The sequence below is a fragment of the Heterobasidion irregulare genome (genome assembly GCF_000320585.1).
Source record: "Heterobasidion irregulare TC 32-1 unplaced genomic scaffold scaffold_08, whole genome shotgun sequence".
In the NCBI taxonomy this organism is placed as follows: domain Eukaryota; kingdom Fungi; phylum Basidiomycota; class Agaricomycetes; order Russulales; family Bondarzewiaceae; genus Heterobasidion; species Heterobasidion irregulare.
In genome coordinates this window covers 2,069,531-2,094,804 of record NW_009258204.1, presented here as the reverse complement: position 1 = coordinate 2,094,804, position 25,274 = coordinate 2,069,531, and the positions used below count along the sequence as shown (strand labels likewise).

The window sequence follows — 25,274 nt, the reverse complement described above, 5'->3', positions numbered from 1 at the left end:
CTCCAATTGAGATCTGCGAACGCGGACCGGTCGGGTGAGGACATTTATCATATCTAACCTGTACTGGAGTAGTTAGTCTTAAAATGCATATCAAACCCACCGCACTCACCTTCACGCAAGAGTGCTCATGTTGCCTGCCCTACCCAGATCTCCACTGCCTCTCCACCTGCACCAGGAAGCGCGTTGATTTGGACAAGCTGCACGCCGGTTTTCTCACGGAGCAATTCCCAGAGCTCGCGCTCCGCCGAATCGCGCTGTTTATACGCCAATAGGATCAACGGCGCCTCTGCGTTCGCGTTCTGGGCTGTTTTTGTGATCTCAGACTCATCTGCAGTGCTTTCAGATGCGTCGGATGTCGTAGACTTGGGAGAGAGCGCGAGCAAGGCCGAGAGTGTGTTGACGAGTGCGGGAAACGATGAGGTGTTGTAAGTGACGTCCGCCATGCTGAAAAAACAAAATTGAGAGGCGTGCGCGTGGTCCGCAGAGCCGAAAAAGCACGCACACGATCATATCGAAACCGCCTCTCGAGCCCACGTCCAACACTTGAGGCGGGAGACCCCCGTCCCAGTCTAGTACGAGTGCGACAGGAACCCGAGCCGTGAACAATGAGTCGTTTTGGGTGATATTGTGTTCCATAACTTCCATGGACGATGCTGGAATTGCTTTGAGAATATGAGCAGTGATGAGAAGATGAGTGACTTACGTAGGTCTGTGGTGAGAATACGTGCTGGATATTCAGAGAGGGAGGCGTCCGCAGACCGCAGGGCAGCCATAGTGAGGGAGACAACTCCAGTTCCGGCACCTAATTCGAAATGAAGTGATCATGTCAGTGCCGGTAGTCCGATGGTACAGAAGCCTGTTGCGTATCGCACATAAGTAGACTATGGAACGCACCTAGCTCGATGATTTCGCAATTTTCCTTTTTGAAGAGGATCGTCATCGCTTTGTTTACCAGAGGATGTGTCTTCGGATTTTTGGGGTGGGTACTCGATGCATGCAGCTCCGTCAGCCAGGCACTCAGTCCGATTCCGCTGTCCCACAATTTCTAACAAGGTCCTAGACTACGTTAACTCTCCTCCCGAAAGAAATGGACTCTGCGATCGTAAACGCTCTCACCTTGTCGAGATCGAACGACGTTTGTTCGCGCACCCTCACGAGCGATCCCTCTGCATCAGAGAAACGGAACGCGCGTATGATTGATTCCTGCTTTGGGATTTTCCCTTTTGGCATGCGCAGGGAAAACGCGATCGGGAGCGAGGAGACAGGGAAGGGGGCCGAGATGCGCGTACAGTGCGTGCGAAGGTCTATCTCGCTCGGAGATGGCTGCATCGCAGGGGATGTGGTGAGCACGAGGCAAAAACGCATTCCATCGCGCACGCATGGGGGTGGGGGGATAGAGAGTTCTTTGTACGCGTTCGCGCTGCGCCATGTGGTCAATTTTACCGGCGTTGAGAGGGGTGTTGGAGATGCGGGGGGCGGGAGAGTCCAGAAGTAAAAGATATCGAGGGGGTCTAGGAGTGGTTCCGTGCGGAGGTCGTTCGATACTTGGGGCGTTATGGTTATAGGTGCGGAGAGTGAAGATTGCAGGGGTGGTGGACGAAGAAATGAGAGGTAGTAGTACATATCTGAATGAACAGAACAGTTGGTCTCGTTCTTGAACGGAAATGTGTGGTTGACGCACCTATTATTCACAGTCGTTTGGGTGAAAATTGAACGCAGTGCGCTACATACGCGTTTGTTCGTGTTGAAATGACGAATCAGATGTTATCCAGGCCGAAAGAAGAGCTTTTCTGTGGATTGAGGTTGCGTTTACTCGGGAGAGATATATGAAATATGATGCGGATGGAGGTGAGTGGACAAGATTCAGGTACCGGCGTACGCTCACCGCTCTTGCACAGCGTCCGAGTCTATGTCCCTTGCTCCACCTCTTCAGACTACATCAAACCGCAGCTCTCTGCGTTCGAAGCTAGCCGTGGGTGTGCGAATATATTGGCCCTGAGAGCAAGAGAAAACCCCCTACAAATTCTTCGAAATCGACTCTAACACTCACACTGCTGAACATGAGCCTTGACCAGAACCTGTTCACCCTCAATGTCACCCCGAACGCTGAACATCCCTCGGTCGTCGACTTGGTAGACCCCAAAGGGACAGTGCACTACCGGAAGGAGCGAGAACCAGGAACGCTCTACAGGATCAACGTGTACGGTGCGTCTGTTCTCATCCCTCCAGATTCATCAGACAGAACGGATTCTCCATCAGAGCCACTGTCGGAGTCGCTGCTCGCATCCGCTACTGCCCCCTCCGCGACGAGCAAGCAGAAGATCATCGAGCTGCACAACCCGTCCCAGGTTGTAGAGCTCAAGTCCATCGGTACCCTTTCCTTCAAGTGGAGCTTCAAGTGGGAGGAGTGAGTACTGGCACTTCACCCAGGCTTTCTGCAACATTACTCCTGCTCGATTGAGCTGATTCTTTGGTGTGATATAGACATGAATTTGAGTGGAAGCGTGAAGAGTGTTTCATGATTCGCAAGCCAGATCCTCCTGTCCTCGTCGCAGTGACCAAGGAACCTCCGGGGAAACTAAAGACGACTGCTGTTCAAATTCTTGACTACAATCTCAATAGGTATGTTATCTTCTCGCTCTTCATACCTCTCTGTCCCCTCAGACGTTCCTGCCTTCCACTCATGAGATTCGACATCAACGATCGCAAGGGCCTTGAGATCGCCCTCCTCACAGCCCTTCTAACATTTCACGACTTGAACGACTCTTACCATAAACCCTTACCAGAGCAGACCCCTGCGATCACAGAGGCATCTTTGCCTCGACAAGCCTCCGGGAGTGCTCCGCCTCCCCCACCTAAGCCCGCACCAAAAACTGGCGTCGACCGCATTGCGGAGATGCACGCGGTGCGTGGCGAGGTGAACGATATCTTGGTAGAAGATGAGGGGCAGGTGAGCGACTACGCGCAGTACGCGATGAATCTCCTCGAGGTACGCTCGGTGTGCCCATGCCGGCGCCTTGTCACACCCCGTCTGCTATCTCCTGATCTTTATACCAATCCAAGGATGAAGCAATGCTTTTCGTTACAATACACTCATCCTCGGCGGCGGATGTCCCAAAGGTATTACAGGTTGTTGAAGAAACCAAGCGGATCCGACACAAACGAGGTTCGCACCATATCAAACATGTCCCTCATAAATCTTCAACATTTTATGCATATCATCTAGGTCTAGCATGCGACACAGAGCTGCACCAATACGTCATCTACGACCGCCCTTTAACATCATCATTACCGCCACGCGGAGGCCCGCGACGCATCGTCCTGGACGATCCCCAAGCAAAGAGCAAAGACGCGCCGAAGAGGGAATACAGTCCTCCCAGCAGCCTCACCATCCATCTCAGTAAAATACCCATGCCCGAGCTCCAGCCCCGTCCGACTAGTAGCGCTCATGCGCCCCCTCCCGCCCCCAAAGCCCTGCCAGGACGCCCCAAGTCTCATTATCCCGATACCATTTCCAAAGGAAAGGGAAAACCTTGTGCGCCCTCGTTTCCCCCGTCCACCGTACATTCACAGAGCGCCGAACACATTCACTAACTCCTTTTTGCGACACAGCTCGTCCCCCTGCCTCCCCATCTCCGCAAGGTTCTACGCTCAAGCCCCCAACCCCTCCTCGCCGCCCGCATTCCCGCGCACACACGCCTTCAAACCAGAGCTCAGCGCACAGAGGAGGCCCGTACCCTGCGCCTTCTCCCGCGCAGCTAAACAACCCCGCATTATACGCCGCATCTCCTCCACCTCCTTCTACTTCCACACCCAGACAGACTTCCGGGCGCGTCTCGGGGTTCCTCGACCGTATAAAGTGGTGATCAGACTGCGGCTCCTACTCGCGATGAGGAGCAGTGCCATTTCTTGCGCAAGTTGCAAGCATCTCTTGTACAGTGTTGACATGGGCCAATGACTTACATTCAATGCATGTATATGGATCTTTGCCTCTAATCATTGTACCTCAATAGTTTCTGTACTGATTGGTAAATACCATCGAACTTTCATCATCGAATTACCCCTCATGCTACGATCATTTCGCTGGGACAGTTGATAATGTTTCACTGATACGACATGGAATCTAAATTGACAATTGTTACATTTCTCGTCTCAACTCGGCTGGACATACAACGTCATATATCCTACAACACGACAACAACAGCAAAGCATAGATTTTACAGCAACATTCGAATGGGCGCAACTTTGGTCTGATGAAATCCTCTAAGATCCTTTAAGCAATGGTGATCTTCTTCGGGGACGCCTCAGGCGCGGACTTGGGGAACGTGACCATCAAAACACCGTCATTCATCGATGCCTTAATCTCTTCGTTCTGTGGACAAAAAAATCCGTTAGATTTTCGTTGAGTCAAACGAAGGTTTGTGAAAAAGAGGCTCACCTTAATCCCCTGAGGCAGCGGGAGCGTCCTGGAGAACTTGCCGTAGCGCCGCTCACGGATGGCATAGCCATCCTCGGTGCGCTCCGAGCTGATCTTGTTCTCTCCAGAAACGGTGAGCCGATCGTTGTGCACGTCGATCTGCACGTCCTCCTTCTTGAGGCCGGGCAGCTCGAACGTCGCGGTAATAGTGTTCGCAGCTTTGTCCTCGTGCACGTCAACCCTGTCGCAGCGGCGTGGTCAGTCCCTGGTCCGAGGTGTCCGAATTCGATGGGAATGGGGTGTGCTTACCGTGGGCGGAACGTGCCTGAGGTCAGGCTAGATTGGGCACCTTGCGCACGCCTCTGGGCTCCGTTGTCCGTGCGAGCGTTGAACGCGTCGTCGAAGAGGCGGTCAAAGTCGGAGAGCGAATAGAAAGGCTCATAGAAGAAGTGGGTGAGCGACATATTCAGAGTTCAGGTAAAGCAGAAGTGTTTGTAGCGCGACTAGTAGTGTTGTTTTTGATGATTCTGAAGAAGCAGACCATGGTGCGCTTATATACGAATGGGATGAAGAGGTTCTGGTAGCTTTTAGAACTCTCCAAGAATGTCTTTGCGTCACAGATGACTACCTCCAACGCGTCCGCATCCTAGATACTCTAGGAGAAACTTTAGTGGTCTAGAATTATCCGGACGCAGAAGTTTCTCGAACGTGAAGATGGAGCGAGAAAACACAAGTATTGAATACTGAAAATTTGGGATGCCTACCAACATTAACCACATCGCGTACATATTGAGTAGCATCACAATGAGCAGACTCAACGTCGCAAGGAAAGGTATATAGAATCGGACGGTGGTAGTAGCAGTACGGGAGTCAATCGCTTTCGCACGACGCCGTGGTATGCTCGGCAATGCCCGGATGAGGCATGACCATTACGTCGTTGTTGCAGTCTCTTGTTCTCCTTCCACGACGTTCGATGCATCCGTTTCCTCTCAATGAATGTCCTAGACTGCCTTAGACATGAGGTAGGCCGCAAATCTGAACTGGATATTCGACTCAAGTAAGTTAGGGAATTCGGAAGGTGGTCTTGTTCTCCGATGTGAGTAGTTCGACCTCACGGTAAGCGTTTTTGCACAATACATCAGCAACCATCGTCTTTCAATCTCTGGAGAGCACGAATCCCTCACTCACGGAATCCCTATGGTCAAATTCTTGCCCCATTTGATCCTACCAACTGCACTGCTTATCTCGTCGTTCATCTTCAGAATATACTTTTATCAAGGAGCTTTCAGCTTCCTATCTTCATCACATCAAGGGCTCATGGCACAGATCTCAGAGGCAGTTGTGCATGTGAAGTCGTCTCTGCATTCATGCGGAACCTCGCTGGGCATTGACCCGGTTTATGATTGTTGGACTGCGATCTGAATTTTTACAGGCTTCCTTGATCAGGAAGATCATTCCCGTGGCCTGGATCATCATCTGGGCAGCACAGGATACTGAGTCGGTACATGTTTAGTTGATAGTTGAGCTGATGAGCATTCAGCGCGTTTAGATTAGAATATGCCACGGCGTGGCAGGAACTTGATCTCGATATGCACCCTCCTTGTCATCAGCACGTTCACATATGGATACCCCAGACTTGTAGTCGAACAGCCCACGCATCGCCTCATCAAGGGCCGCTCACATTGTCACATTGTCCCACCTATACATTCACCCGTTCCTCGCCTTGTGACACATAAAATTCCGATCTTACTTCCTCGGAGCAGATTAGCACGCCTCATTGACGAGCTGCACCCGGTTGGCTCACATTCGAGACTTAGCGTCGACATTACGGCCCGATTCCCAAGCTAGCAATAAGAACCAAAACAAGGCGACGCCGCGGCTCATCGCCTAAATTACCCGTTCGTGCAGCATTGACGCTTCAACATAGGGCAGGAAGGGCCTTTTAAGTGACTAGCGCCCTACTATAGCATCTATTCGATGGACTGAACCTGCGTTGGAACCTTCCGCACCCCATGTTGATGTCAAGGCGGGTTCTAAAAATACATCGACATCGTGCAACTCCCACACGCCCGGTCTCCACTGAGAGCTCGGCGCTGCCCATCTCGCGCAAATCGCGGTACGTTGATAGAGGCGGGAAATGCCAGTCCATTCCTCCTACCATCTGATTTGTTCGATTTGATGTGATGACCCTGAGCACTTGAGCGCTGGGGCAACGTGATTTTGGCAGCGCTCATCAGTGTACAGCAACCGTGTGGTCGTATTCATGAACGTTGGGACAGTCACAAATTCGTCCAGAGCACCCGTGCATCACAGCATTGAACCATATCGTATGTGCTTGGCGGTCCTACATTTGGTGACTTGTTGGGTGAACTAGCAGGTGCACAATGAAACAACAAAACCCGTGCACGAAGCTGAATGAAGCGGAGCATAGTATCTCTACAAACGACTAGTCCAGAAAGCCGGAATCGAAGAGACATACAGTAATTGTGCGTCGAAAAATGGGGAAATACAAATAACATGGGATGAATGACGGTCTGCGTGGGAAAGCGTGAGGGAAGGAAGCAGGGAGGGCAGTGCGGAGCGAGGAAGCATGAGATCAATCAGAGCAAGAGAGGGCATTATAAGCGTGCACTGTACAAGGAAGGGAGGGGGAGAGACGAGGGCGGAGAGCAAACATAATGTACGAATAGGTAAGAATATGTATACGGTGGCAGCTCGCACATACAGAGTGACAGAGTACGGGGGATGAAGCTCGATGAGGAGCAGTGTCCGTGCAGAGTGTCCGAGAGTATGCGAATGGGGTATAGGACAAGAAGAAAGGGGCTGCTATGTGGGAGAAAAGAGCAAGGAAGGAAGCTGTGACAAGGTGGAGATAGGGAGGAGCAGAAGGGAGCAGAGGATGAGGAGGAAGAATCGTGGTAAGCGACGAATGGCTTTTTTTTGGAACGATGTTGGTCCTTTCACTAGAGAAGGCCAAGGATAAAGCGGAATGGAACGAAAACGAACCGCAACAGAGCCGTTAATGAGGGAAGAAGCGAGATGTGAAATGGAGCATGAGATGACACGTCATCGGATACCAAACCGTTCCAGGGTCGAACCGTAAACGGACGAAGTGAATGCGAAACGTAGCAAAGTTCACTATAAAAAAAACATACCGAAAAAAGTATTAAGCTGCTGTAGAATGTTTGCGTGGTCTAAACGCGTATATGCGAGTGAAAAGGGTAACAGGGTAATGCACATGAAAAGCGAGCGGGAAAAACTTGGGATTGAGAAAACAAGGTTGCGGATCGTGATGGGGCGTGACGGGGGGAAAGATGTACAGGTTGTACATCCCAATCGCTGCTAAAGTGAAGAGTGGGAGGAACGTCGCCTGCAGCAACAGTCATAGCGCACTAGCTATTTCCACAACACCGCGCCAGCCAGCTAGCTCGTCGTCTCGAAAGTCGAGGAAATTCGAGAGCGGGAACCATGACTCCATCGTACTTCTGCGTCTGCGGCCCTTGGGCGGGCGGGGAAGAGGCGGTGTGCGTGCAGGTTCTGGCTGGGCCTGGGCCTGAACCTGGGGCCCTCCTTGCGAGTGATATGGCAAGGGCGAGTGTGCTGGAGGAAGTGGTGAGACGGGGAGAACACGATCCTCATCCTCCATAGGCACGGGCCTTTTTTGATCTTCTCGCGAGTCCTGTCGTTTCTCATCACCCTCCTTTTCTTCCATGATGTTGGCCTCGGCCTCGTCCTCGTCTTCGTCGTCGCTCAAGCTCATGAAGTCACTATGCTTTGAAATTCGCCGTTCCTTCGCCTTCTCACGTGTCCGCGCACGGTCGCGTATGCGCCCTTCCAGGGCAGCCAATGCCTCTGTGCGGTTTGCGAGACGCTTACTGGGCGTGCGCACGGAAGTCACGTTGGAGGCAAAAGAAACGTGCGACGTGCGACGGGGATAGAACGATGCTGCGCCAGTGCTTTGCGAGTATACGGACGGAACGCTGAATGTGGGAGAAAAGAGGGATGGCAACGGAGATGTCGGCTCGGGGGCGATAGGACGATGAGAAGCAACATATGGCGAAAGGCCGGGAGACGGCACAGGTGAATTGACGTATGGGAGAAGCGACGGTGATGGCTCAGGTGCGGTGACATAGGGAGAACGGTGGAACGCAGGCGAGACCAACGGAGAACCAAACGAAGTGACAAGGGGAGTGAGTGCACGCGCGTTCGGGCGCTTGGGGGCGGAGATGGGAGTGGACGGTGCAGAACCATAGCGTGCCACTGGGAGCTCGGGAAGGATCGACGAGGGCGCGGGCTTCGGCAATGGTAAGGGCCGGAGGGGCTCTCTAGATGAACGACGCGCCGAAGGAAGAGGAGACTGAAGAGGAGAAAGAAGACGGGGAGAAGGTGCCGGACTTTGGGCCCTGTTTCAATTTTGAAGAATGAGCATATTCATCAAAGCGGTGTTCGACGGTACGTACGGAGTTGCCGAGAGGAGCGGTGAAGGTAACGGAGAAAGAGCGCGTACACCGAGTCGTGAAGGTGCAGGAGAGTAGGACCTATGACAGATGTTCAATATGAGTAGCAAGATAAGTGAGGAGGAAGGTGTACGTACGGGACTGTATTTGGCAAAGCTTGAGTGACAAGGCGTGGCGAAGGTAGAGGTGTATGCGAGCTATCAGAGTATAGATAAATGTGAGCGCATTTTAAAACAATGCGAGAAGCTTACGGGGCAGGAGATGGTGGAATGGGAACGAGACGAGGCGAGGGCATTGGCAAGCGGGGTCTGGGAGGAGAATCAGTATATGCGCGTCTTACGCTAGTATGGAGGATAGAAAATGTGGGTACATACTGTGAACTGACTAATGGAGTCTCAGGCTCCGGGATGGCGAGCATAGGGGTCTCAATGCGCGGTGAAGGCGGGGGTGCAAAAAAGATTGAACTGACATCGCTCCGACGACGCGCAGAGCGCATGGATTGTGAGTCTGCAAGGTCGAGGGATAAGAAAGAACGATGCAAATTCAATCCTTCGTCCAATACTGCGTCAGGCTTCGTGTCGCCGGGCACGTCTAGGCCGGAATCACGGTGTGTGGGGTTGATGGTGAAGTAAAAAGAATCTTCGGGCTCGATGGGAGATGGCACGATGCTGAAGGCAGTGCCGACGGAAAGAGTCGACGTTGGCAGTGATGTCTTGCGCTGCTTCCAGAACGGAAGCTTAGGAGACGGAAGATCGTGCGAGAGCAGGCCCGAAGTGAACAGGGCGGAGTAGTGCGCAAGAGGGTCGGCAAAAGGCCGCCGAGGCTGCATCGTGAAAAGATCGTTCATTTTGTGTTCGTTCTTGACTTCACCGTCGGGGGCGTCCTCGTCGTCGTGGGTGGTGTGGAGGGAGGGAAGAGGGCGAAGGGGACTTATATGCGGAATGGGTTTCAAATTGCAAGGATTTGCTCTGGGGTTACATAATAAGTGTGCGCTCACTCTAGATCCTAATCGGGCCGAGCTGTACCTTCGCTGCCCGCCGGCATCCCGGTGTTACTGTATACCCCTCGCGACTGTATCCACCACGCCTTTTCGCTCTCTCGTTTCAGGTCACCATCTGTTCGTCAGTTTGCTTCTGATATCTATTGAATATCACAGCGTCTGCACCGGGCTTCAAGGGCTTTCCTACATTCGATCTTCGGCGAAGCGCGGAGCTAGCCTTCGACCTGTGCAGTCTCATTTCATGGCTTGGTAGGCCCCTCGAGGCCGCCTGGCTGCCTCGTCGCATCAAAGAGTCGCAACAAATCCGAATGTTCAGTTTGCCTGGCCTAGATCTCAATCATACCACCCAAAACAATTACATTTCCCCGCGCTCCGCGCCGATCCTCCGTTCTTCACATTCTTCGAAGTCGTGACATACGCAGGTAATTGATTCCCCGCTCCGCCCTCCGACAGCTTCCGACGGAGGTTTCACTTCTCTATTAGCAAACTTTGTCCTCTACAATTATTTACATGCCTAGTCAGCATCGACGAGACAATAGATACCTCCACGAGGCGTCGAAGTGGAATCAACGGAACCCTGGGTCAACACATGATCCTCGTGCCTTCTCTCGGCGACCTTCCCATCGCTCTTCCGTCCCTCGATCAACATCTGGGCTATGTCGGACTCGCTGTCTCAGATGACGGGCGTGCGAATGCGCACGCCACTCACCGCGTTGACCTATGTCCATACACACCCCAAATCCTTCCAGAACTTCGACCAGCATCTGGGATCTGGGGATGGTGCGAGCGTCGCCGTGATTTCCGTGCATCTCGAATGTGTGGCATACAAAGTATCACATGTACCCCTCCGAGTCCACCTTTTGTCGCCTCGAGAACTTGTTCACGTAGATCTCGACGGACAGCCGCTGTCAGCGCCACCTTCGGACTTCATGGGGAACCATGCTGCGTCGGAACTGAAAAGCATCGAGAGGGCCAGTACTCTTGTTCTCGGTATCCTCACAACACATGGGCGATGTGCGATCGCATCGGTCCGTGATTCCATCTTACCTGCAACTCGCCAGGCACTGTCATTTATTGGCATACATGCTCGCTCGCGTTGTCCAGGTCTGTCGAGGAAGCACAACCATCTACTTCCATCGTCTTTGAATTGACAGGTGCAATCACACGTATGGGCGCACACATGGAATACCCTGGTTTTCAGGCGCCCGCCAACTCGACGTGATGATGGTCCTCCCCGAAGTCCAATAGCCGAAGTGCCCGAGCCCTACCTCAATGATCCTGATGACCATAAAATGACTACCCATTCACCTTTTCTGTGCTCACGATTCCCGCGGGAGAAGCTCAAGCGGCTTTCATCAATCTTCCCCACAAAGCTAGATGTCGACGCTGAAGAACACACATGGAGCGCAGCAGCTTATATGCATCAGACACAACGTAACGCTCATCGGAGGGTTCTAAAACGGGATGCAGACCTACCAAAAAGAGGAACCCTCCGCCTGCACTGCTTCAGCTTGGCCGCTCGCACCAGACATCCAAGGCGCCCCAGAGAACTCACCACACACCGCATTGGGCACAATCTGTCTGGAGTCGCTCGCGTCGGAGAGGCAAAGATTGTCAGCACGATAGGACCCGGTACGTTGGCGATGGGCGATCTGGCGATTTCCACGTCGCGTGGTGCCGCGTGGTAGATCTCGCGTCGACACCAGCTCATCGTCTCTTCAACCTCTGTTGTGTTGGAAAATCGTACGTACTTCGTCCTAACCGTCGCTTGTCAACATCCTTCAACTTGCCTCCCTACGCAATCTCCCAGGCACCTTACATTGAAATCGACAGCAACTCTCCTGACTGCATGTCAGGGCAGGAGACGCGCTTCTAAGCCTCTCATGCCCATTGAGGACGACGGTGATAACAACGGCAACGTCGATGGGGGCGGACGATTCGCATTCTCTCGAGTCGGCTATCAGAATTCGGGCTGTCAGCGACGTGTGGGTGTATGTGGAGCGCCAGTCGGTGGGATGTTGCTTTCACCTGAATGTTACTGAATCCTGACACATACGAAACAGGGCGCGTACGGGCGTCACATTGCATGCCATTTGAATTCGCAAGGGGTAACACGACCTTCAACGCGTAAGGGGCTGTAACCTGGCTGTAATCATCAGGTGAGTCTCGTGCTGCCTCGTGCATAGATTCGATGTTACCGCGTGGAGGTGGATCAGTCCAAGTTTTATAGAGGATCTACATATCATTTGATTCTCTCAGTAGAGTTCTTCGAGGGCCTGGCATGACTCTGGCATGTCATTCCGACAAACATGTTTTTCTTTGACCATCTAAGCTCTAACCATATTTGCATCGAATTTCCCTCACACCCGGATCATGTGCTCGTACCTCATCCCGTCGCGCGCAGCTCCAAGAAGCCGAACTCGATCTACACGCAAGTAGGTTTTTAATACGTGATGTCCTTGAAACCCTGGATAATCGCCAAGTCACCTTGCAGGTGACGGCAAATCCTTTTTCATGAAAAATTTCGAGAGCAACGCACCATCCCGAAAACTCAGGTTAACACCCATGACATTGATATGAAGGATGGATGGCACTGATACAGTGCGATGCGAAGGACAAGTGTCTGAGACAGTGTGAGTGGTAGCTTGTGGTGGCTGACACGAGCATGTGATTAATTTTACCCGCCTTTTTTTCGTTCTGGTCGCCATTTGACCGACATCGACGTATCTTGATTGAGCCCGATGACGATCTCGCGGTGTGGAATCTGGCAAAAACTGTCACAAAAGGCTTTAATCCAGGCACGCATAGATGAGTGAGGTGTTTCACATCGCACCATGTATCCTTTCTGAGGTATAAATCTCTTGGTTCAATAGACTCTTGTGAGCAGCAATGCTGGTGTTTTCCGTCTGCGTCGCCACAATGTGCCTGGAAATCATACACGCCGAAAGATCCGTCCTATTTACAGCGGAACAGAAAGTGTCGCACGGAATGAACAGCCTTAGCCGCTGTGAATATCTACCAACCCTTGGAAAACGCTGAAAACTGTCACAGCTTGATTGCGTACTCTTTGCGCCGTCGCCTGACTTTTGCTTCTATGCTTGAGCGTTCAATGGAATTCCGGCTCCGTTACTAAGGGCAATACATTGCGTTTGTATTCGAAATCAGGGGCTCTTGTCATTCGTGGACACCCACCCAAGGCTTCGATGTAAACGGAGTCAGGATTCACCAGGTCTACCATCACGCACGACCACCTACGATCACAGACACCAAGCACGGCCAAATTACGACGAGGGTTCTGTTACCGTCTGTGGCGAAGCCTTGTGTAAATGGGACTCCGCCATGGGCTACCCCTGAATCGTCATGTCCGGAGGTTGGGTACGATTCCCAACAGACGATCTTCTCCCCTTTCAAGGTCGGTATCCTCAAGCATGCTCTTATCGCCCAACCGCTATCCTCGAACTCATACGTGTCCATGATGAATGGATGAAATCCGCACGACCTTCAGGGTAGGGCAAGTGTTGTGATTGTATAGGATTTAGGTCGTAGCGGGCTCCAATGTTTCTGGGCCCCACCAATTTTGATATGTAGAAGCGCCTGAGTATCGTTTTTGAAACTCACGAGTAAGGCAAAATTGATTGACGCCTATTGATTCTATAGCCAAACCAATGTACAAAACGAGAATATATAAAACGAGCTACTTTCTATTTAGCTAATTCCATGACCCCGCTGCTCTTGTTCATGCTGGCTGTTCAGGTAGCGTGTACCCCTCCGTCTTGATCTTCTCACTGACCTCCGCCCAGCGCTCATAAGTATCGCGCTCCGCATCGAAGTTGACCAACCATTCCGGGCCCGGCGCATTGAGTTCATCCCCTCGCGATTCGGGGGTCAAGTTATGCCACCTGGTGCGCGTATCAAACCCTAAGAGCTGAGCGTGGCGCACACGTCGATAGCTGTCGGACCATTGCGACATGCAAAATGGTCAGGTTCAAGTGAGTGTAGAGGAAGGGTGCGGGAATATGAGAAGATACGCACCGAAGGTGCTCCCATGTCTGAAAGGTAAGGGGAATATTGTCCCGACCAGCTATCTGCAGTACATAGGCAAGCGAAACGCCATCTTCCATTGCTTGCGACCCGCCTTGAAGGCTCGTCCTGAAATCAAGAGGCAGTTTCAATTTTGATTTATGGAGCGCAGATGAAAGACCTCAAACGGACAACCTAGAATAATTGATCGTTACTCACGGAAGGAATGTGTGAGCCGCGTCCCCAATAAGAACCATCCTCGCGCCAGGGCTGACCCAGGTCAGAAGTGGATCACGATAGAGAATCTTCCAGTCGACAAAGGAGGGCGCTTTAAATAAGATCGCATTGCAACGAGGGTCCCAGTCTTTGACAATCTCGAGCACGTCATCCTTGTTCCCTTCGAACTGAGTACGAGTGCTGACATCTACGGTATCCCTACAAATTGATCATCGCAACATAGCGAGGTCAATATTGCGGCGCTCAGAGAATCAAGTAGGGTTCGCGAGAGGCGCACTTGTGAGTCAAAAGACAAGTCACGGTCTCCCCTCTCCTGGTGTTAGCTACCAGAAGATGGACGTCTGGTCCTGTCACATACAACAGATATTCCATAATTCCAAGACAAGGGAGAAACAGGCACCCATGAACTTACCCAACCAGCCGTACAAGAGATCTTCGTCGGTTGCCAAGAACTGAGTCAAGGGATCCTTGTCGACTCCTGCTTCCTTCGCGTTGAACCAGGTTCGATAGATCGCATATCCGGATGACATGGCCTTGTCTTCGTGTCCCTAGAGATAGAAATGACAGTGTCATGTATAGTAGAATTAGGCATCAGTAAAGCACTCACTAGAACAAGAGTCCTCCCCTTGCTCCTCACGCCGTCCGCGCCAACGACCACATCAGCCTCTATACGCACCTCATTACTCACCACAAGGGCCTTGCCGCGTTCTATGTCCTCAAAGAACTCTGTGATATCTTCTCCCATCCGTACCTCAATCCCCAGCCCGATGGCATAGTCAACGAGGAGTTGATGCATCTCCGCCCGATGACCATTGCAAGCGTGCGTTCCATAGAGTGCTTGGGAAAAGTCTTGCTTCTCAACTAGTTCTCCCTTGTATTTGTGAAAATGTACGTATTCTGCATGTCCACAGACTGGCCAGAGACTATTTGAGTGCGATGACAATGTCAGGAGGCGAGGAGGCCTATAAATGGGAGGAAGAAGCATACGTGTCGTGCAGACCCCAGCGGTCAATGAAAGGGCCTACATTCAGACCGAGCGCGATAATCTACAGCAACAGGTGAGGGGTCAGCTAGTCAGTAGTCATACCGAAGCTGATCGTAGCAATCAAGACCGTGGTAGAGACACACATCGCCTGGGAGAAAAAACGTCAGTGCTTAGACTTCGAATCTGGAAAAAGATTGAGTGATGGTGTACCAAGCTGTCTGTGTTCCGGATCTTTCTCAAGTATGACGACCGAATGACCCTTCCTGAAAGACTCGATAGCACAGGAGAGGCCAGCAAAGCCGCAGCCAACGATGATGATGCTAATTCCAGACGAGTCCTTGGGGAACGTCTGAGCAAATCCAAGCTCATAGAGACATTCGTTCGACAGACACAATTGAGCTTGAAATGTCATATTTTATCCAGTTATAGCGCGTAGAAAACAACGGAGAGGCAGCGGGGAGCTGTGGAAGATGTGAGGGGAAACACAGAGAACCTGAGCTTTATGTAGCAAGCTAGGTTGTGAAGCACGATGGCAATGTTTGTTATCGGCGCGATGTCAAGTTGAGACGACCTCGCGGAGAACATCACTCCGGTCTGAAGACATGGAGTTTGGCGTGGACAAGCCCATACCCTAGTAATTATCAATATCAGCCACATATCCTTGCTTCGAACGGCGCTACCTCGGGTTCATTAGTGCTTGCATCTCGTAACTCTGTGAGAAATGGTCGCCGATGAAGATAGGTGAGGTTTCTAAGGATGCCGTCACAAACGCTGTGGCGATCGAAACACGGGGGCCGAATATCATGAACGAGCTGCGCGCATTGTTCTAAGCGGCACCCGACGAGAACAAAAACAAGGACTGTGCATTGACCCTCTTGTGATTGCTTGAGCGTGCCTACATATTGCTAAGCCTAGGATGCTTCAAGCTTGTCTAATCTCGCCTCGTAGACCAACACTCGATTTGCTTCTGTTGCCACATAGAGCACGAGGACTATCCTGTTGTTGGATATCGATCTGGAAAAGTAGTCAGCCCTCCCAAACTTAATTCAACTTCCTTGGTTCTCGGTCCGGCATTCCAGGGAGGGCACCGTCTTTCACCTCGATATTCTTCTTGTTGTCCAATAAGCAGTGTATGATGCGTGTCTAGAATCTCTTCTCGTTAGTGGCGAGTATTCATCACCTTCGTCAAGCTGTTAGCATGGGTGCATGCAAGCAACGGACTTGTCACTCTTATGAGCAGCTTCAAATGTCATGCGAGAGAAGAACTGCTTCACAGATGTACAAATTCGAGCTTGTTGACTGAGGCGATCATGAATCATGAATATCATCGGGCAAGCGATCGCTGTTCGACAAAAATGAGAGGTCATGCTCGTATGAGTTTACTGACCAACGGGAGATCTAGTAGGTCAATTAGGCACCCTAGCTGGATTTGACATGAGTCATACTTGTCCAGCATGGTAAGTGGACTTGTGGAGGTGGATGAAGTCGATGTAGCAATTGGTCATCATGGTGGCACCCGGATGGCGCCGCAGACGGTCGCCTGTGATTTCCCGGGATGATCTAAGATCATGTGACGTTGTATGGCTCACTGCTGAAATCTAGCAGCCCTGATTTTGCTACGGATTCATCCAGGCCACGATCCGCCCGTGCGCGGCACAAAGATAATGTCAAAATCCTCATTGTCCAAGTATGCGTGCGTACGGAACTTATGCCCCCCAGTAAATGATAGCAAATGATGTATGAGGTTCCGGTCAGGCTACGCGACGCGCTATTAACAGCCCATCTAATCTAACAGTCCATCCCGAAGGAATCTCTAGCAGCACAGACGGGGTCTACCCAGAGCAAATTCTAAAACAAGCGAGCGACAGTTGAGGAATAAGAGTGTAAAAGTGTAAGAAAGTGTCCAAGGCTAGTACTGCACCGTCCACGAACAGTCCGATCGAGCGCCGCGGCCGAACGTGACATTCGACGTTCGACCGCACAACCACAAGCAAGCCACTGAGGAAACAGGCGGCTGGATTCATCGACGACTCAGACCATCTCCTTGGTCATCACCTTTTTCTCGATCTCGTCCTGGATGACCTCCTCGCTCTTCGCGAGGAAGATTTTGCCCTTCCAGAACGCCATTATCGTCAGGACGAAGAGGACGAGCCACACCGTGCACATGATGACGGCCATCACGAGGTGGACGGCGTAGAAGCCCTCGATGTTCAGCGTGTCACCGAGCACGCGCAGGGTGGAGATCCAGCCGACTGCAAAAGCGCCTGTCAGCTGCGGCAGCACGCGGATATGCACAGATTACCCACCGTTCGGGAAGGTCAGCGCCCAGCCTATCCACGACCTAAAGTCAGCTCTACGCTCACAGGAATGCATCCTATGGAAATACGCACAGCCAAGGATCTCGTGCAGGTGCTTGTGCAGCTTGAACCAGTAAGGCAGTACGCCGAACACGAACAGGAAGATGGCAAGACCAAACAGCAAGAGGCCCGATAGGACACTGGTCGCGAACCAGATCTCACCCGCCTGAGGAGATACGAGTCCGTGCTTAGGAAGACTGGTCCGATGAAAAGAGGATCAGCATGCAGCTAGAACGAAGAGCCCATCGACGCACATTTCGCGCGCGCGAGAGCCAAGATTGATCAGAGCGAGAGCGGTGAAGCCTGGTGGGCCACACGCCACAAAAGCGCCATTGGCTTGGTGGCCGTCCATGAAACCAGTCTGCGAACCACAACACACGTTTTCAGCATCGCACGATCCTGTTTGTCACGCATTATCAAGGAGCAGTACATACCGTCATGACACTGAAAGCAACGTCAGAGCGAGCAGAATAAGATTGAATGGATGAAGAAAAAAGGAGGCTGGAAGCGCGTACCGGATCATGTAGATGCAGATGTAGAAAAGCGTGACGAAAAACCCAAGACCTTGAAAGAAGAACCCGACAAAGAGTACGCCTATCGCGTTTGGATTCGCGGGATCCATGACACGCAGGACGTTGAATGCGACAACCCCGACAAGCATCTGGTATCTATCATCAACGAAGTGTCGTCCGTAAGAAAGTGATCGACGTACCATAGGAAAGACCTAAAATAGAAAGAACTCGGTTAGTCGAAAAGGAAGACGTCGGATTGCCTGACGTACCAGGAAAGCCCAAGCCGGGGTGAAGGTGGTAAGGTCATGTGGCTTGTTAAACCAAATCATGAGCATCGGGAAGCAAACCATGACTGCAAGGAAGACGTAGACCCTACATGACGGAGGGACTGTCAGTCAAGAAGAGAAGCAAGGGAGGATCCGACGAGCGCACCAAAAGAGGCTGTATATGAATCCAGGGTCGACATGGCCCGTTGGCACAGCGTAATTGATGGTGCCGATGATAATTGTTGCAAAAGAGAGGACCTTCGAAAATCATTCATCTCAGAGGAAACAGATACATGACGAATGAACATACAATCAGCGGAACAAAGACACCCTTCACTGGGTCTTGGAGAAGACGCCACGCCTGTTTAGGATACACTGCAGCGCTCACCAGGGTCAGCCGTGTTCACAGGAGGATATCGCATCAAAGCAGCGATGCTGAATGCACACTCACCGATGGCTTGGATAAGCAGTGTCGTCGTGTTCAGGACGAACAAAATCATGTTCAGGAAGTAGAAGATGGTCTCGATGGTGGTGAGCACAGGCGAGTGGTTCTTAAGGCCAGAAAGCGTGACGTAGACGGCGCCGGTGCCCATACCGATGGGGAACTACGGTTCGGAGGAGCGAGCACACACACGACCACGATGCAAGATGAGCAACACAGATACGATGAAGACAGGCAATGCACAACTCACCGCCTGCCATGACCACCCGTGGATGTGCCGCGCGAGCCTGCTGACGTGCGATGTGCCAGGCATTGGCTTGTTGGCTGTCGAGAACGATGAGCGGTCCTGCCGCTGGTATTGTTCATACGCGGGCGACATGGTATGCGGGGACGGTCTCAAAAGTGAGGGGGACAGAAGGAGGGGGGAGTGATGGAAAGAGGAAAGAGAAAGAAAGAGAAAAAGGGAACAAAAATAAAGGGAGGAGAAGAAAGGGAACGCACAGCGCTTGAAACCTGCTCGAAAGGAGGCTAGGCTGGTTCCACGACAAGACCTGCCTATATACCTTGGTATTGGGTTTTCGTGGCTTACTCTGGCTTACTCCGCACACAAAGATCGTGGCGGAAGAAAACAACGCGTTGCTCCAGCCAAGCGCACCAACTATCCTCTCCAATAGCATCACGTCTCTGCCGGCCTTCTCGTCCTCGCCAAGCGTGAAGCGGTGTCAAATCCCACTAAGGACTTACGATCATCGTGATAATTGTGATGTGATGATGTATATAGGGCCATGACGATGCATAGGTGAACAAACGTCCTCAAGGCCTGATATCGACCCCATCTGACACAGGCGGCGTGTTCGCTCGACCTGTTAGAGCCCCCAATTGATAGCTTGGCAATTTCATCATTCGTCGCGTCCATAAGCTGCAGCTCCTTGGAACAATCCTGCCAAGCTTGATTTTGAAATCTGTTGTCCAAAGTCCAAAGATGAGATGAATGGAAGGCGTCGAATCGAGCGCATTTGCGCTCGGCGGCGTCGTGCTGCGCAGGGACCAAGAGCGCGACGGCACGACGTCCACCATGAAGCGCACTCGCGAGATGGTTGGATGGTCATCGAGGAGCGAGCGTGGGAACGACAGGAAACTGCGATGGACAGAAACTGACGCATAGGCTCGAGGACATGCTGTTTGATTGAGAAATCGAGAACAAAGATGGATCGAGCTTGGCAGACTTGGCCCAACGCAACGGTATCTCCCGAACATCTCATCTCTCATCGTATGGAGGCTATGCACAGGCGCGGATCCTAACTCATCAAGCGGACCGACCAGCGACTTATGAACCTGACGACTGTAGTCGCTGGAGAATGTGGAACTGCATGCGCGACGACGACGAAGACTCCGTCCAGCGCCTACCTCAACCTGCACCCGCTATGGTACGTCACTCTCATGGAACCTATCATCTCCGCGTTTGGGGCGACACTTTCAAAGGAATCATACCTCGATATAGCTCCAATACAACGCCGCCCCCGTCGCTTAGCCGCCTTCCAATCATGGAGTCTACTCACCGTCAAGTTCGATACTATCACTCTGGCACTGTTCGGTAATCTAGGGTGTTCGGTAATAGCTCGAGAAGCAACGAGTCCTCAATCGATCTTCTTCAAACCATCTGTAGGTTATTTGGATATCATTACCGAGGTCTCAGAAAAAAGCTGAATCTGAGAAGTTCACGGGGAGAGAGAAGGTTCAAGGAATGCCAGTTCGGTAAAATCTGTTTGCTCACAGAAAATGAAAGCAACATGATCCAGACCTCCTGGAAGCGGAGTTGGAATGCGGTAACCACGGCTTCGTGACATCGTCGTGACCATCGTGCGGAGAAATTACTGAACACCCCTCAAAACCACCAGAAATGTTCCGCTCAATGACATACTGGCCTTCTGGTATATTTAAGTACACAGGAAGGTAGTGTGAGTGTTTGCCAGTATCCATGCCGAGTCTCACCCTCTCGGAGTCCCATCTCAAAGCTAAGGAATATTTTTACGGTTTTCTTGCCGAACAGTGTCGGAGTGATAGTACCACATTGCGGCCGCCGTCCCATCCCAAGCCGAACAGGCAAACGAAACGTGCGCTGCCATACGGCAGAACGTGCCCAGATCTACTAAATACAATCTGGCGCGGGGAAGAGAGCAGTGAACGCACCGACCAGCAAGCAATGTCAACAGTGGTAGCATCAGTCTAAAAAATCTACGGAATTCTATGTGTCGATATAACGAGGACGATCGGGAGCCGAGAGTCAGGAGCCGAGAGTCGGGAGTCGGGAGTCAGGGATGCCTGTATAGCTCTGTGTGTAAGTGGAACTCTGTTCCGCTCTATAGGGTAGGATGAGCAAGAGAGGAGAAAGAGTAAGAGAGAAAGGGAGCCGAATATCCATGTACTGTGTGTGTGGAATCACATGCGCGCAGGCGATGACAAAACAAGGCATGCAAAACTGGAGCAGAAGATAGAGATGAAAAAATGGAAGAGAAAGAGAAAAAAAAACAAGAAATCGTTACGAGAAGATCGTGTCCAATGCACTCCTCCCAACACCACCAGACGAACGCACTCTCACACCTCGCCCTCCCGCACCGCCTTCGTGTCCCGCAGCACGTCCTCCCCGCGCGCGAGGAAGATCTTGCCCTTCCAAAATGCCAAGACCGTGAGCCCGAACAGGACGAGCCACGTCCCGCACATGAGCACTGCCATGGTGATGTGCACCACGTAGAAGCCTGGGATATCCAGCGTGTCGCCGAGCACGCGCAAAGTCGATATCCACCCGACTGTATAGGTGTGTATGGTCAGTTTCCAAAGCTAATCAAGAAGCACAGCCTCGTCGGAGAATCATTAAGATCCAATGTGGGAACATACCATTTGGGAAGGTCAACGCCCAGCCTGGATCGAGTCCTTGTTCAGTATCTGTAAGCCTGATAACAAAAAAGGCCACGCACAGCCAAGAATTTCGTTGAGATGCTTGTGCAACTTGAACCAATATGGCAGGACACCAAACACAAACAGAAATACCGCGAGGCCGAAGAGCAACAAGCCCCAGAGCACGCTAGAAGCGTACCATATCTCGCCGGCCTGGGGAGAAACGAGGTTGTGTGCTGGCAGGCTGATCACAGACATGCGCATGCAATACGCAAACGGCATCCGTTCATTTAGAGCACGATCGAAATTAAAACCAAATATCATTTGGAAACCAAGACTGTTAGCGGATAGCCCATCGTAGAGGTCGACATGAAGTTAGAGGGACGCACATTTCTTTAGCGTGTGCGCCAAGATTGATCAGCGCGAGTGCAGTGAAGCCCGGTGGACCGCATGCGACGAACGCGCCATTAGCTTGATGGCCATCCATGAATCCCGTCTGCATCGGAAACAAAGATCAAACAGCAGAGAACACCAAGCGAACGTCAGTGTCAGCATACAACAAGACGCCAAGCTTTACACACCATCATGACCCTACAACTGTATATTTAGCGAAAATCGATGATAACAGGCGGATAAGGCAACGCGCACCGTAGCATGTAGATGCAGATGTAGAATAGCGTGACGAAGAACCCGAGGCCTTGGAAGAAGTACCCTGTGAAAAGGACACCGACGGCACGGGTATCGGTAGGCTCCATCACGCGCAGGACGTTGAAGGCGACGACACCGACGAGCATCTGTTGCACGATCAGTCGTACTTCTCACCGTCGACGCGCGATGCGTGGACTCACCATCGGGAATACCTACGGCGCGCAACGTGAGATTCAGCATGGGAGGGAGGAGCACAGGAGAAGTCGACTGACGAGGAACGCCCACGCAGGCGTAAATGTCTTCAGATCGTGCGGTTTGTTGAACCAGATCATGAGCATCGGGAAGCATACTAGCACGGAAAGGGATACGTATACCCTGCATATATGCGCGGTCAGCGGCATTACGGTCAAGTTGAACAAAATAAAGCGAACCAGAAAAGGGCATAGATGAAGCGCGGACCTATATGTCCTGGTGGGACGGCGTAGTTGATTGTGCCAATTATGATTGTCGCAAAGGACAAGACCTGTCAGAAAGGCTCCTCAGCGGACATTCAAAAAGTGCAGGATTGCGCATACGATGAGAGGGACGAAGATCCCTTTTGTAGGGTCTGTGATGAGACGCTTTGCCTGTCGTGGATAGACTATATGCATGATTTGAGATGAGTGTCCTCTTTGTAAAGATGCATATATGGACTCACGGAGTGCTTGAAGGAGCAAAGTCGTCGTATTAATGATAAACAGGGCCATGTTCAGGAAGTAGAAAGCGGTCTCGACGTGCGTGAGCACGGGCGAATGGTACTTGATCCCAGACAGCGTGACGTACACCGCGCCGGTGCCCATACCTATCGGGAACTGCGGATGTATTTAGAAATTTAAAAATACCGACGACGGTAAACAGAAACGCACGGCCTGCCATGACCAGCCATGTATCCGCCTCGCGACTCTGTTCACGGGGGGACTCGACGTAGGCTGAGGCTGCCTTGTGGACAGCGGGGGCGACGGGCTGAGCGTATATCGACCTCCAATTGGGGCCGCGAGCGTGACAGTAGACGAAGCGCGGCTAGTCCACTGGCCCAATGGAATGTTTTCGTGCTCCAGGTGCGACGAAGGGCGAGCGGATTCCATGATCTGCGGCAACATACAGACAGAGAAAGAGAAAGAGGTGAAGAAGAAGGAGAAGGAGAGAGAGAGAATGGATGAGATGCACGGCGTGCTCTCGAGATGTGGGCGTCGAGGCGACGGGGGGTTGGGGTCTGGGACGGTAAGGAGCGAGGGGGCGGATTAAGTAGTTGGGAGAGGGGTACAGGTACGTATGGAAGAGGAAGAGGGCTGGGCTGGGTAGACAGCCCGGAGGAGGATGTCGAGAGAGAAGGAGACACGCCTTGTGGCGCTGGCTGCACCGATGGGCTTCGACGCGTGCCGACTGGTGCGTCCGCGACCATTAGTCGAGCCAAGCCTCGATCTGACGGATGACGACGACCTCGCCCTCGGTGTTCTAGCGTGCCAAGCATCCAGGCGGTGCCAGTCGCGATAACAGACGCGTCCCGTTCTCGACTCCATCCTGTCGCACGCGTTTTTTCGTTAATGAACGCGAGCAACCGCCGGCGCCTATTGGCCCAAACGCTGCAGCTCTGCAGTGGCGCTCCTCGGCCCATGTCCGATCCCATCTCCGCATGACGCAGCGCCAAGTTCGGGCTCCGCGATCCACGTTCTTTCTTGCTCCCTCGCTCTTCGATGGGCCTTGGCTTGGCTGTTGCGCAGATCTCTTGCCTCCGTCGACGCGTCAGATTCCATATGCTTCCGCAGCAGGCGAGGCCGTTCGGCCAGTCCAACTCGATCTCCCCGAGTGCCCCTCGATCGAACTCCAAGTCGCCGCCTAATTCGGTTTCTTACAACCTTTACTCGGATACTTATGGTGTACCGTTCATCACACCATCAAAAAAGAATCAGAATCTGCATGGCCAAGCACGGTCGAATCCAGAAATTTTCGTCGTCATTGCAGCATCATCCATGCGTCGTCGTGACGCCTGCAGGAGATGAAATGCACGAGGAATCCCAAGCCGATGAAGACCCCTCGGCCACGGAGGACCAACCTTGAGCAGACAAAGGAAAAGAACAAAAAAAAAATCCGCCGACCGCTCCATCACCTATCACATCACTACCGGTGCCCAGACAATAAGCGCACGAATGATAATGGAAAGGAAGAAGAGCGATGAGAAAGAACACGACGCGGCGGGCTCCGATACACCCGAGCATATTCCTATCAGATACCTTTCTGGGTGCATTCGCGTCGCGATCCACTCTCCCATCGATAGCGAGGCTACAGAATGCACCCATCGCTGACATGATGTAACTGATGGTCGACGTGCACCTGTGGAGCCTCTGTGGCATTTGCGACGAAACCGAACGAAGCCATCGCATTGCAATCGGAAGTTTCCACCATATTCATGTTATCATCGTACAATCACCTCTTCCAATGAAGCCACCGCATTTCCAAGCGCCACCTCCCGCACTAAATCCGCCCGCCTTGCTTGCTTCCCAATCACTCCTTGGAAGGGAACCCGTTTCTGTCAAGCCACTGCAATGCCTGGAACGCAGCCGCGCCTTTTGCAAATTCCAACGACACGAACGAGGCACCCTCGCCGATCCTCTCTGCATCGACTGCATGGAACAAGAACCGGAACCAAAAAGCCACAAGGAGATCAGGCGTGTCAGCATACGACCAGCGACAAACAGAGCGCGGACGGATCACGCACATTTGTAAGTAGCGAAATACTTCCCATCCGGCGTGCGTTCTTCCACCGTCAGTTTGTCGAGCTGTCCATGCGCGGTCAACCGATCCTGCAGCCTGGTCACATATACTTCCAGAATAGCTGACGCGCGAGGCACAAAGAACGAGATTAGCTCATTGAATAAAACAGAGCGCGGCACGGAGAAGGGCAGCGACGCGGGTGAAAGGATGGCATCAGATAAAGCGACGCACCTGCAGCCTCAGATTCCTCAGATATTCGAGCCATGGTGCTGAATAAGGGAATACGG

General features: G+C 52.2%; 12 protein-coding genes across 12 annotated transcripts; 4 read left to right on the top strand and 8 right to left on the bottom strand.

The window, feature by feature from the left end:
• Positions 1 to 5: 5 nt before the first annotated feature.
• Positions 6 to 1,623, bottom strand: HETIRDRAFT_387660 (uncharacterized protein; the record flags this gene model as incomplete). The annotated part of the gene is made up of 6 exons (XM_009551273.1): positions 6 to 58; positions 110 to 444; positions 503 to 653; positions 704 to 802; positions 895 to 1,045; positions 1,117 to 1,623. The coding sequence occupies 5 exons, from the start codon at positions 1,621 to 1,623 to the stop codon at positions 126 to 128; spliced, it is 1,227 nt and encodes a 408-aa protein (XP_009549568.1). The 3' UTR covers positions 6 to 58; positions 110 to 125.
• A 437-nt stretch (positions 1,624 to 2,060) lies between these two features.
• On the top strand, positions 2,061 to 3,432 carry HETIRDRAFT_245675 (uncharacterized protein; the record flags this gene model as incomplete). Its single annotated transcript, XM_009551272.1, has 6 exons — positions 2,061 to 2,205; positions 2,260 to 2,407; positions 2,485 to 2,622; positions 2,689 to 2,989; positions 3,064 to 3,166; positions 3,227 to 3,432. Coding segments are annotated over 6 exons (1,041 nt in total), but the record flags the coding sequence as incomplete, so codon positions are not given.
• Positions 3,433 to 4,125: 693 nt separating this feature from the next.
• On the bottom strand, positions 4,126 to 4,940 carry HETIRDRAFT_435711 (uncharacterized protein). The gene is made up of 3 exons (XM_009551271.1): positions 4,727 to 4,940; positions 4,439 to 4,658; positions 4,126 to 4,372 (listed from the first exon to the last, which is right to left on the bottom strand). The coding sequence occupies exons 1-3, from the start codon at positions 4,879 to 4,881 to the stop codon at positions 4,274 to 4,276; spliced, it is 474 nt and encodes a 157-aa protein (XP_009549566.1). The 5' UTR covers positions 4,882 to 4,940; the 3' UTR covers positions 4,126 to 4,273.
• Positions 4,941 to 7,799: 2,859 nt separating this feature from the next.
• On the bottom strand, positions 7,800 to 9,721 carry HETIRDRAFT_453761 (uncharacterized protein; the record flags this gene model as incomplete). Its single annotated transcript, XM_009551270.1, has 5 exons — positions 7,800 to 8,820; positions 8,878 to 8,955; positions 9,012 to 9,071; positions 9,126 to 9,182; positions 9,249 to 9,721. The coding sequence occupies 5 exons, from the start codon at positions 9,719 to 9,721 to the stop codon at positions 7,800 to 7,802; spliced, it is 1,689 nt and encodes a 562-aa protein (XP_009549565.1).
• Positions 9,722 to 10,530: 809 nt separating this feature from the next.
• HETIRDRAFT_428912 (uncharacterized protein) lies at positions 10,531 to 12,015 on the top strand (the record flags this gene model as incomplete). The annotated part of the gene is made up of 5 exons (XM_009551269.1): positions 10,531 to 10,902; positions 11,029 to 11,506; positions 11,563 to 11,617; positions 11,685 to 11,865; positions 11,938 to 12,015. The coding sequence occupies 5 exons, from the start codon at positions 10,531 to 10,533 to the stop codon at positions 12,013 to 12,015; spliced, it is 1,164 nt and encodes a 387-aa protein (XP_009549564.1).
• A 1,622-nt stretch (positions 12,016 to 13,637) lies between these two features.
• Positions 13,638 to 15,447, bottom strand: HETIRDRAFT_238796 (uncharacterized protein; the record flags this gene model as incomplete). Its single annotated transcript, XM_009551268.1, has 9 exons — positions 13,638 to 13,824; positions 13,907 to 14,023; positions 14,114 to 14,329; positions 14,409 to 14,478; positions 14,544 to 14,679; positions 14,739 to 15,093; positions 15,119 to 15,177; positions 15,260 to 15,264; positions 15,327 to 15,447. Coding segments are annotated over 9 exons (1,266 nt in total), but the record flags the coding sequence as incomplete, so codon positions are not given.
• Positions 15,448 to 17,147: 1,700 nt separating this feature from the next.
• On the bottom strand, positions 17,148 to 19,072 carry HETIRDRAFT_117839 (C4-dicarboxylate transporter; the record flags this gene model as incomplete). The annotated part of the gene is made up of 12 exons (XM_009551267.1): positions 17,148 to 17,380; positions 17,423 to 17,446; positions 17,507 to 17,670; positions 17,728 to 17,834; positions 17,908 to 17,917; positions 17,989 to 18,134; positions 18,186 to 18,197; positions 18,255 to 18,357; positions 18,418 to 18,509; positions 18,562 to 18,626; positions 18,703 to 18,856; positions 18,944 to 19,072. The coding sequence occupies 12 exons, from the start codon at positions 19,070 to 19,072 to the stop codon at positions 17,148 to 17,150; spliced, it is 1,239 nt and encodes a 412-aa protein (XP_009549562.1).
• Positions 19,073 to 19,684: 612 nt separating this feature from the next.
• On the top strand, positions 19,685 to 20,224 carry HETIRDRAFT_104579 (uncharacterized protein; the record flags this gene model as incomplete). The annotated part of the gene is made up of 3 exons (XM_009551266.1): positions 19,685 to 19,814; positions 19,885 to 20,120; positions 20,195 to 20,224. The coding sequence occupies 3 exons, from the start codon at positions 19,685 to 19,687 to the stop codon at positions 20,222 to 20,224; spliced, it is 396 nt and encodes a 131-aa protein (XP_009549561.1).
• A 567-nt stretch (positions 20,225 to 20,791) lies between these two features.
• On the bottom strand, positions 20,792 to 23,574 carry HETIRDRAFT_441308 (C4-dicarboxylate transporter). The gene is made up of 12 exons (XM_009551264.1): positions 23,142 to 23,574; positions 22,934 to 23,087; positions 22,812 to 22,876; positions 22,668 to 22,759; positions 22,509 to 22,611; positions 22,437 to 22,448; positions 22,237 to 22,382; positions 22,170 to 22,179; positions 21,978 to 22,084; positions 21,669 to 21,832; positions 21,589 to 21,612; positions 20,792 to 21,500 (listed from the first exon to the last, which is right to left on the bottom strand). Exons 1-12 carry the CDS (start codon positions 23,373 to 23,375, stop codon positions 21,289 to 21,291), a joined length of 1,323 nt encoding a protein of 440 aa, XP_009549559.1. The 5' UTR covers positions 23,376 to 23,574; the 3' UTR covers positions 20,792 to 21,288.
• Positions 20,978 to 21,166, bottom strand: HETIRDRAFT_172885 (uncharacterized protein; the record flags this gene model as incomplete). The annotated part of the gene is made up of 1 exon (XM_009551265.1): positions 20,978 to 21,166. One exon carries the CDS (start codon positions 21,164 to 21,166, stop codon positions 20,978 to 20,980), a length of 189 nt encoding a protein of 62 aa, XP_009549560.1.
• An 18-nt stretch (positions 23,575 to 23,592) lies between the features above and the next one.
• On the top strand, positions 23,593 to 24,115 carry HETIRDRAFT_104576 (uncharacterized protein; the record flags this gene model as incomplete). Its single annotated transcript, XM_009551263.1, has 2 exons — positions 23,593 to 23,661; positions 23,735 to 24,115. 2 exons carry the CDS (start codon positions 23,593 to 23,595, stop codon positions 24,113 to 24,115), a joined length of 450 nt encoding a protein of 149 aa, XP_009549558.1.
• A 662-nt stretch (positions 24,116 to 24,777) lies between these two features.
• On the bottom strand, positions 24,778 to 25,252 carry HETIRDRAFT_453755 (uncharacterized protein; the record flags this gene model as incomplete). Its single annotated transcript, XM_009551262.1, has 3 exons — positions 24,778 to 24,896; positions 24,992 to 25,108; positions 25,219 to 25,252. 3 exons carry the CDS (start codon positions 25,250 to 25,252, stop codon positions 24,778 to 24,780), a joined length of 270 nt encoding a protein of 89 aa, XP_009549557.1.
• Positions 25,253 to 25,274: the final 22 nt, after the last annotated feature.

Coding starts and splice junctions, on each gene's coding strand:
- HETIRDRAFT_435711 (XM_009551271.1), bottom strand. CDS start 4,881: ATGTCGCTCACCCACTTCTTCTATGAGCCTTTCTATTCGCTCTCCGAC. Junction 4,659..4,726: donor TCAGGCACGTTCCGCCCACG/GTAAGCACACCC, acceptor CCGCTGCGACAG/GGTTGACGTGCACGAGGACA. Junction 4,373..4,438: donor CGCTGCCTCAGGGGATTAAG/GTGAGCCTCTTT, acceptor TTTTGTCCACAG/AACGAAGAGATTAAGGCATC.
- HETIRDRAFT_441308 (XM_009551264.1), bottom strand. CDS start 23,375: ATGTTGCCGCAGATCATGGAATCCGCTCGCCCTTCGTCGCACCTGGAG. Junction 23,088..23,141: donor ATGGCTGGTCATGGCAGGCC/GTGCGTTTCTGT, acceptor ATACATCCGCAG/TTCCCGATAGGTATGGGCAC. Junction 22,612..22,667: donor TTCATCTATGCCCTTTTCTG/GTTCGCTTTATT, acceptor GCATATATGCAG/GGTATACGTATCCCTTTCCG.